The 10,087-nt window shown below is 38.2% G+C and overlaps 1 protein-coding gene across 1 annotated transcript; it reads right to left on the bottom strand.

The window, feature by feature from the left end:
* Positions 1-5,932: 5,932 nt before the first annotated feature.
* Positions 5,933-8,259, bottom strand: LOC127801191 (aluminum-activated malate transporter 10). The gene is made up of 6 exons (XM_052336098.1): positions 7,787-8,259; positions 7,536-7,676; positions 7,169-7,444; positions 6,951-7,072; positions 6,722-6,865; positions 5,933-6,627 (listed from the first exon to the last, which is right to left on the bottom strand). Exons 1-6 carry the CDS (start codon positions 8,112-8,114, stop codon positions 6,166-6,168), a joined length of 1,473 nt encoding a protein of 490 aa, XP_052192058.1. The 5' UTR covers positions 8,115-8,259; the 3' UTR covers positions 5,933-6,165.
* Between the last annotated feature and the right edge of the window lie 1,828 nt (positions 8,260-10,087).

Raw genomic sequence — 10,087 nt, 5'->3', positions numbered from 1 at the left:
TATATACATATATATATATATTTTTTGATTGGCTGCTAACACCCACAAATGCTCCTACTGCCCATACATATACATTTATAAATATACACATTGGCACGCACAGAGAGAAACAGAGAGCGAGTGGGCGGCTGGGAGAGCTCTCCCCGGGAGATCTCGGGGTGCACCTCTCCGAGAGATCTCGGAAAGATGCTTCCCGAGAGACCTCTCGGGAAGAAACCTTCCCGAGAGTTAGAGGCTTCCACCGAGAGGCTGGCTCACCGAGAGGGACACAGAGAGAGAGCTGCGGAGAGGAGAAGATGCGGCCATGCCCGAGAGAATTGCAGGCTTATCTTGCGGAATGAGCGGCTGAGGGAGAAAGTTGCAGCGGCGTGCGGCGCGCCACCGCTTCCGAGGGACATCACCACCTCTTGGAGAAACGCTGCCACCGCCAAGAGAGAGAGACCAGCTTCCCGAGAGAAAACAGCAGCTCCCCAAGAGTGGGCCGGCTCTTTACCGAGAGAGAAAGACATCTCCGAGAGGGTGTGTGAAACCTCTCGGAGAGAGAGACCCTCTCCGAGAGAGAAAAATCTCTCTCAAATGGAGATTCACAGAGAGCGGGCGAGAGAGAGCGCACTGGAGAGAGAGAGAGGATGAACAGTGCCCCCTCAGTCTTTGTCTTCTTCACCATTATATATAGCCTTGCACTTATCTCTTTTTACACTTTCACCCCTCCCCTAAGTTTGTCCTAATTACACTTTGGCCCTCATATTAATTCTTTGGCTATTTGACCATGATTTCTTCTTGGAAAACGCATCCCAGCTCTGGACCACTTTTGGGGTTCGCCCGTCTTGGTCTAATGACCAAAATACCCCTAGGCGCCTAATGACTAAAATACCCTTAGACGGACGCTCGAGAATTCTATGACATACAACAACAACATCAAACCTTCATAGTGGGAGTACAAACAAGTCAACCATGAATTTATACTTTCCCATAGTAAAATGAACACATCGACATAACCTGGTGCTTCTCACTCACTCTTCTTTAGCCACCATGATTGAAATCTCTTGTTTTCCCTTTAAAAACTGTAACACCCCTCTCCTGAGAAGATGTGCTACAGGGAAATAAAATAAAACTAACTGATAAACTGAAGTCTGATATCATAAATGAATATCTCAATCAACTAAAATAAAACTTTGAGTCAATCATAAACTGAAAACCATAAACTCTGTCTAATTACGGGACAATTCCTCAACTGAAATATAAAATAACCCTAACTGACAAGATACTATAAACTGATAATTTTCCAAACATCTTTTGTCTTGAGTAGCTCCACGTACACACACTATTGACCACTGCTGCTAGGCCCCACATCTGGTACTCCCCCGCAAGGATCTAGAATTGTGAAAAGTACAAGGTGAGCTACAAAGCTCAGCAAGTAATAAGCTGGAAAGAATAACTGAAGTTGAATCGAAGAATATCGATACTAATAAATTACTTACTGAACTTGTACTGAGTATAATCACTATCTGATTGCATTCACCAAAATGTAATGCACATAAACTGTAAATTAAATGCAGGTATGCAACTTTGACTCACAGGCCTACATAACTGTAATACATACCTGACTGATCTGAATCCTGCAAATATAAAAATTGTAAGCACATACTGTGGGCATTATGCCCCTAGCCTCCTGATCGACATCAGGCAAGCAACTCATACACTGAACTATAACTAAACTATTTACTAATGGGATCCCCGCGGACAAACCGCCTGACACTCATAATGCAATGCTCATATAAATGCTGGCACACGATTTGTAGTGCTTCATATAAAGTCATGCTCAATGCTCATACAAATATGTATGCACATAATCTCACAAAATAATGCCGATCATGTCATAATTAACTACTAAACATGGTATATGATTTTTATCAACTATATTGAAATACAAAGATTCTACAATTTCTGAGTATGGGCATAGCATATTGGATTTTATCATATCTTGGCATAAAAATGTAATATTTGAATAATTGAATATTTATATTAAATTTAAGACTTGCGTTAAGAATTTACTAAAAGTCATTCGGATGTCATATGATACTATTCGAATGATTGATGAAGCATAAGAGAGCAATTCAAATGAAGCAACAGCCCATTCGAATGAAAAAAAAAAAATAAACCACACCAAGATCATTCGAATAATAGATGATATATAACAAAGGCTGTTCGGATCTTTCAAGGACTCATTCGAATGATACACAAATTCATTCAAATGAATTTGACAATTTTCCAACATTTGAACGGGCAGAAAACAACTCATTCGAATGCAACAGTACTCCATTCGAATGAATGAATGGAATACATACGGGTCATTTCGAATGACAGAGAGACTAATTCGAATGCTAAAACCATACAAAGTAACAACTTACTCAAATCTTTAAGGACTCATTCAAATGACAAAAAAACTCATTCGAATGATAGACTCAAAACTTCAAAAACACATACGAATGATACGATAATGCTAAGAACTCATTCGGATACTACTGGACTCATTCCAATGATAAAGAGGCTCATTCGAATGACTGAAAACTCATACGAAAAGAAGTTTACAATAACAGAGACCATATCTTGAATCAAAAACTTAACATTACTACCCCATTCCAAAAGAAATCTTAGGAGAATAATCCCAATCGATATAGAATATTAACATCAAGATGGATCAATCAATCGCTTATGAAAGGAAACGCTATAAAAATTATGCATAGCTTATCATAACTTACTGAACAATGATATAACTACGAATATACATATGCATGTAAACTGATAAAGATCTGAGAACAAGAATGAAGTGTCTTGTTTAATCTAAGAACATATGCTATCATGATTCAAAGATCACATTTAAAAGAATCGCTATAAAGAGTCATCCATATCTTCTTCATGCACTCACTATTCTACGCATATATATATATATTTTTACGTATCTATTAAACTATGAGAAAAATAGACCGACTAATCTTGAATAATTGAGAGTAATATTGAATCATAATCCCGTAAGGAAAGTTTACAGGGATAGATACTTGCCTTATAAAACTTTGATCAAATCTCACGATTGCAACTAACTTTTCTTATGCAAGACTCACTATCGAACTTCTCTAATCCTCTGCTTCTTCACAGATCTTCCTTTCTACGGCATGAGAGAAAACTAAGGCTTATGGCTAAATATATAGAAAGCCCTAGAAGCCATCTCAATCTCCTATTAAAACTTGGATACTCTTCCCAATCAAACTCCAGCACGAAAGCATTAGTCTCTTAGTATCATATGATATTCCTAATTATTAATTCTAATTAAATAATTCCTACTAATAGGAATCTATTATTTATAACATCTAAAGTTACCTTCATGCCCTTACACTTATTTCTACATAATTAAATGCCTTTAAATGTTATTTCTCAATTTAAAATCTCTAAATTACCTCTTTGGCAATTCTCAAAAATTACATAAATACTTAAATAATTCTAAATAAATTCTGGGTCCTCTAACGGGTTGTTACAAAAAGTCTATCAGTTGTGTTGCTAACGTGGGACACATAAACCTATGAGTGCTACCCAAATCTATCAGAATTATTACTAGAATCCCTATTACGTTAGCCTTGACCTGCATAGTTTGAGAAGTTGTCATGTTTGTAATTGCCTGTAATGATATAGCAAGCTGGAGTAAAAATACCCTTTCCTTCTTCTAGTTAGTTTCCTCGTCTACAACCATATTAGTGCAAAACAATCACTTATAATGGTGGTTTGGTGCTAATAACTCGTCCTAATTAAAACACAAGTCCCTTTGCGCAATGTTATGCCATGTCCACACGTGTCAACCTCCACTTGGGAGGGTTATTCGATCTTGATGTCACCAACTGGTTACTAGGTTACAGTCTCCCTTGTGGATGCCCCATAACTTGTTTAAACTCAAAAAATTTTATTTATAAATTCTAGACAAAATTCATGGCCATTGCAAGATTTTAAGGCTGTTATACCTCTACATCAATTCGTATTAATCCTTGCAATCCACTGACACACATCTTAACCTCTTTTGATTTGGTTTTCTCCTCTAACCTTGCCAACAATTGCTCAAATCTTCATTGATAGTCCACCACCAATCCCATTTGTTTTAGTTTTGATAGCTCCCCAAATATGTTTCCTTGAATGGGGGAGTGAATCTGTCATGGCAATTTTTCTTGAATTCAACCCAAGTTAATGTCAAAGCGTCCTCTTCAAAATTTAGAAACCAAATATGTTCCTCTCCTTCTAAGTGGAAGGCTGCTAAATCCTTTTCCTCTTCTACAGTCTGTTGGTGCCAGAAGAAATGCTCACACTGATTTAACCAAGGTAATGGATCTGTCTCACCTTTGTAATAAGGGAAATCCAACTTAGTGTAGCGTGGCACAAATAATGCCCCTAGCAAGTTCTTACTATCTTGGTCACTGCACATTGTCCTAGTTTGCACTTGACATTGTTGAATCCACCTTAATAGAGTCCATGTCATGCATAAGGTTTGTACTTGTGTTAGCATTCACTCTTGTTCAACTATCTCAATTCCGCACCTTATCGCTATACTTCTTCATGAATTCATCAAAAGCCTAATGAAAATTGTTGTCACCCATGATTGACTCTGATACCAATTTGTTAACAAATCAAGTCCATGGACGATTAAATAGATCAGAAACTAACCCCTTCAATGATCACCTTGTTGTCATCCATGGTTGACTCTGATACCAATTTGTTAACGAATCAAGTCCATGGGCGATTAGATAGATCAGAAGCTAACCCCTTCAATGATCACCCCATTCCCTGTCTACCTATGTTGAAAGCTAGGGCTCACCCTTCACTCTCTTGCACACGAAGTATGCTGGAAAAAAAATTATTCTCATCCCCTTGTAATCAACTACAATAGAGTATTAATAGTATAACCTTAGAGACTCTTAATATGAAGCAAATTGCAAATCTCCTAATATCAAATTAGGAAAAGACCCAATCATATTGAGAAATAAGAAACTGACTCAAAATAGGAAAAGAAATAGTCCTATTTAGTTTTGGACTTAGTTCTTGTTGAGCTGTGAGATTTTTCTAGACACTCTATAAAAGCAAGTATTACTTTTATTTATTTTTGTTATGAAATCTACTATCTTTTGTCAAGATTTGTCAGAAAGGTATGGAGATCTCAGATTTACGGATCCTTGTTTTGTAAATGTCGTGTAAAAATTGTCTAAGTTTGGTATTGACCAAATAGTCTTGTCCTTGAAATTTTTTATATATATTATGCAGAAATGAAAGGAGAGATAACCCTCTCTTGTTCTCCAAACATTTTTCTATTATTTTCCATTTCTTTTCTATGAAAAACAACAGTTCTAGGGTTATAAATTTGGGTGATTGGAGGTCCGGTTGTATTGCCCAAAAGAGGTGTCCTTCACATTGTTGGGAAGGATCCAATAAGAAGACTGAGTGAGAATATATTTTCACAAATTCTGGTCCATTAGTCCATAGCTTCTTTACCGTAAGAACCTTTCCTTCTTAAACAATAACAGGAAAAATTACAAATACATGGACTCCACCGAGAGCCAAAGTGTGTCGTTTAACTCTAGTATGCTGAGATTTTAACGTATATTTAATTATTTATTTATCTTTAATGCCAAGATTAGCACGCCATTTGAAGTTTGATATAGGCTTACTCATCTCTTGAAGTAAAATCAGGATCCTGTGTGATCATGTATGGCACATGTCATTTGAGGTTTTTATTAGTTTCTTGTTTTTTCTTTTCTCCCTGTCCTTGTGTGTGCCCAAGTGGTGGCTACTTATTAATGATTAAATCCCACTATCTACAGTGGGAAACTGATCCTCAGATGGTGATAATATAGTTTATCTGGGATGGCGGCTCTAGACTACATTTGCGCGATGCAGAAACCACAAAGTAAGTTGGTGGACATTGTTGTCATGCAACCTTTTTACACGAAAAAAGTCCCGAGAGTTCTAAGTAGTAATCTGCTTTCCATTTGATCAACATGTCCTGGTGATATCATCATATTTACCAGTACTAGACCGTGGTATTGTACGGTGTACGGTTCACAGTTCTCATGAAACAAGCCGAAAAGTTTCAAGTGTTTCATGGAAAATAAACTCATCTTCATGATAAACTCAGACCTTTTGAAGGATCTTCATGGTTTCATCGTCTATGTTCTCTATGGCAGACTGGCCTTGTTTGGATTTGTTATCTGCTGCAGGCTTAAATTCAGCTAAATCTGCTAGCTCATCAACTTGATCGACAATTCCTTCAATTCTTGCTGCAATTTCAATCAGCAAAGACATTGCTGTGGCCAGGGGAAGGATCTTTATAAGAGGTACGGCAAATTGTTCTGTGGTTGTTTCTGCTGTTGCATTATTTGCAGATATGGTAGGAAAAAGTAGCTGGATGGGTAGAGACTTCAAAGCATTTTGAAGCTCCTGAACTGCAAAGTTCATTTCTCCAACTGTTAAGTCTGTAGTGGATGACTTTGTCATGGTTTTCATTGTCACTACCAATTCTTTCAGGACTTTGGAACTATGAGAACTCACTCTAATGCAAACCTCCCTGAAGTTGTTTTTCACAGACCCAGGTACCTGTGCCAGTTACCCTATTTTGAGTTCTAACTTCGAATATATCTGAGTTACAATCAAGATTGGCTTCATTTTGAAGTCTAATTCTGGTTTATACCTGAACCTCCGGGTCGATGCAACTGCTTAGAGACTCAATGCAGCAAGCGCAGCCACGCATTGCAGCGCCGATCTTGAGGTACTGTTTCCATGGATGCCCAAAGTTGAAGGCGCCATGTGAAGGCTCCCATCTTGCAAAATTGGCCTGTAGGAAGGAAATGGAGATGAAGTTACTTGTACCATTTAGGAAACAAAACCTTAATTTTTGGTAAGTTTTAATGGCAGTGTACCATGGATTCCTCTGCTGTCTTTGAATTAAGTGTACACTTGTAACCCTGCATCTTTTTATTGGATTGTTCATCAACTGTGTTGTCGTTTCCATTGTTTTCCTTGAAGAACTCGGCTAGACATCCTGAAATTTTCAAGTTGAATACATAAAATCCCTTGGTAATAGGTATATATATATATATCAACGCAAGAGGGTGTCGGTTTGAATACGTGGTCATACCGTCCAAAGAATCTGCAAGTTTTTCCATGTTGCGATGGATGAGGAGGTGGAGTTCAATGCCAGCCCAGACTGGACAGAAAAACATACTTATAAGAAGGCAGATCGAGGTTCCTATGAGAACAGTCGATAGCCTCTGGTGTGCCATATCGAACAGTTTATGATCCACACGGAAGCCTGAAACCGATACCAAGCTGAAGGTGAGGATGAAGATCAAGGCGCCATAATCGAACCTGGCTTTGATCGAGGGAATGAACCGCGAGAAGGTAGTTGCCGAGGCTGCAAGAAAGGTGAGTTGCCAGTTGAGCACTGCAACAAAGTCATCTATAAACAGCACAGAGTTTCGAAATAGTCAAGTTCATGTGCTCACCAAGAAGAAAAACTGAGAGACCGATGATTATTGGCTCAAATCTTTCCCCAGATTGGGTTGCAACCCAATGAACGCCGATGCCCAGTGATCCGGCGAGTAAAGTTCCAGTCGCTCTATTAATGCATTTGCAGAGTGTTGCACCTGCAATAGAAAGAGCAATTGTTGACACAAGCAGTTGAGATTTTCTAGGAAAATGCATAAAACAGAAAGAGAAATTGATAGGGTTTCATTTATACATGCCATGCACCCACCTACTGTGTATTCAAAAACTACCACGACGGTCATAACTGCCCACATAGCATTCCCGCCAACGCCCTCATACAACGGCCTCATGTAATAGAACAGTGACACCAGAGAAAGAGCCAGCCCTACTTTCACGCAATGGATAACCTTCTTCGGATCAGAGACGCCTATACTCCAAGCCTTCTCCAAAAATCTAGAAATTTTTGATACCCGGCCCTGCAAACTCTTGCAGACTCTCTCGAGCAGCCCAGATTCAGGCACTATCTTCGCCGATGTTCCATCAAGTTTTGTCTCCCTCCACTCGACTGCACCTGATAGCTCCTTGCCAGCAGCCATCTCCGACAAGAATGGAAGTGCTGAAGACTAAGAAAGTAGTTGGAAGTGACTGAATGGGAGAGAATTTGTTGCTGCCAAGTTGTGGGCGCGGCCGGCAGTGCTTGTTTTTCTCTCTTTTGGCTAGGCGTCCATGGTGATGGTGCAGGTGGTCAAGTGTTTATATACTGCAGTTTCAGGTTGCTAGATTTTCTTATTTTAAGTTTTGAGGTTTGCAGTGTGTAGGGGAGACTTTGCCTTTTGGTTTTGGTTGGTAAATTTAGGTTATGCTGACAAATTAAGAAAGTAGTAGTGACCAAGATTGCAATAACCCATTTCTCAAATGCCATTAGATGAGCACTCAAGAGATTAAATCGGCTTAAAAAAGAAAGATCAAATCTAAACATCACTACTCATGGCTCTAACTTAATTACACAACTCTCAAATTTTCTGTAAATGCTCCTCTCTCTCTCTCTCTCTCTCTCTCTCTAACACACACACACACACACACACACACAAAAGTAGATCAATATCTTAGAAGACCATTCTCAACTGTCACGATCATAGAGTAAATATCTACGAGTAGAGAAATTAACAACAATCACCATCCCAGTACAACGCGTTTGAGCTTCCCTTTTTCAAAATTATCTTAAAATGGTTGTGGAGAATACGTGTACCTAAATTTCCATTGCTAGTTAACTTAGTTAGAGGGCCAGAGTCTCTTCTCCTCCAACTCAGTTCTAAGATTCCTGCGAATCTCGGTGGTAAATGACTAAAAAGGTCACGAATTTAAATTGTAAAAATCATTTTTTTATATAAAAAAGGAAATATTACATACAAATACAATATTTTTCTACCCTCAGAAGACCTAGAATCTCTGCACCGGGATGCCTTTTATTTCCACCTAGCTATACTGTATTCTGTCATAGTGCTACAGTGTCCCGCTGCCAGCATATTTTTATATGGGGAGTGTATGGATGGTCATATGAATTACGAGTGTTGAAATTTAGACCAAGAGAGGGACTTCTGTCTTGTTACCTAACTTATCATGAGCTAGTGCATTTAGCAAAAAGCCCTTTAATATAGCTGCACTTAAATTTAAAGGCAAGTGGCTTTACTTTTGGCGATCTGAAGGTTGTAAACCATTTCTGTAGGGTTCTCACCACCCCATCATCGTATCAAAACCTGTTATTAGATCTACTCACATAATTGTTAATCACCACAAATTAGGTCATGATGGAAACTTCTCTTTGCTTTATGGTACATTCCATCCTATTGGATCCTTAAATCTTAATTAATGGAAATTGGAGTATGCTGACAGCAAGTGAATTTAAGGCACTTAGTGTGAGAAGCACAATAAACAAATTGAAATGCTGTAGTAGTACTCGAATTATCTTATTATCAAGGTTAGCCACTGTCATGTCATGTCACTTCCCTTTAACTCTCTTGTTCTGGTTTTGGGCATTTGTCTTGGGTATAGGGTCTGCTTGGTTGGATTCTAATTATTAAATCAAATCCAATTAATTAACTAAAGTAGTGATGTAATTATGCCCCAACCTCAACAAGCACGAAGGCCATGCCATTAGATTCCTCCATGTAAGATGTCACCTCTAATAGTTTTTACATGAGACATATCTTAAGAGATATACACAGAATCAAGCTCGACCAACACCACCGGAAATGGAGAAAAATATTTCTACTTGAATATCAGGATCTTCTTGAGAATGGAGGGATAGCATGTAATACCCAAAATTTTTCATATTCAAGGAAATAGACTATTCTCCAAATGATCATAGAGAGTTAGGGGCAAAATCGTAATTTTAAAGTTTAGGTAAAAATACAGCTTTCGAAAAGTTTGGGGTAAGAGTATAATCTATGAAAGGTTAGAGTCAATGTGCGATAACAAAAAAACCAAACTATAATAATGCAAAACTTTAGGCCATGGTATAATTGTTGAAAATCCGTAACAAATCATTGCAAAAAATGAAACGACATAA

This window comes from Diospyros lotus, chromosome 5, assembly GCF_014633365.1.
Source record: "Diospyros lotus cultivar Yz01 chromosome 5, ASM1463336v1, whole genome shotgun sequence".
NCBI classification, from domain to species: Eukaryota; Viridiplantae; Streptophyta; class Magnoliopsida; order Ericales; family Ebenaceae; genus Diospyros; species Diospyros lotus.
The sequence above is the reverse complement of the archived record's forward strand: the minus strand, read 5'-3'. Positions and strand labels throughout refer to the sequence as shown.

Coding starts and splice junctions, on each gene's coding strand:
- LOC127801191 (XM_052336098.1), bottom strand. CDS start 8,114: ATGGCTGCTGGCAAGGAGCTATCAGGTGCAGTCGAGTGGAGGGAGACA. Junction 7,677..7,786: donor AGTTTTTGAATACACAGTAG/GTGGGTGCATGG, acceptor TTTCTATTGCAG/GTGCAACACTCTGCAAATGC. Junction 7,073..7,168: donor ACTTGCAGATTCTTTGGACG/GTATGACCACGT, acceptor TGAAAATTTCAG/GATGTCTAGCCGAGTTCTTC.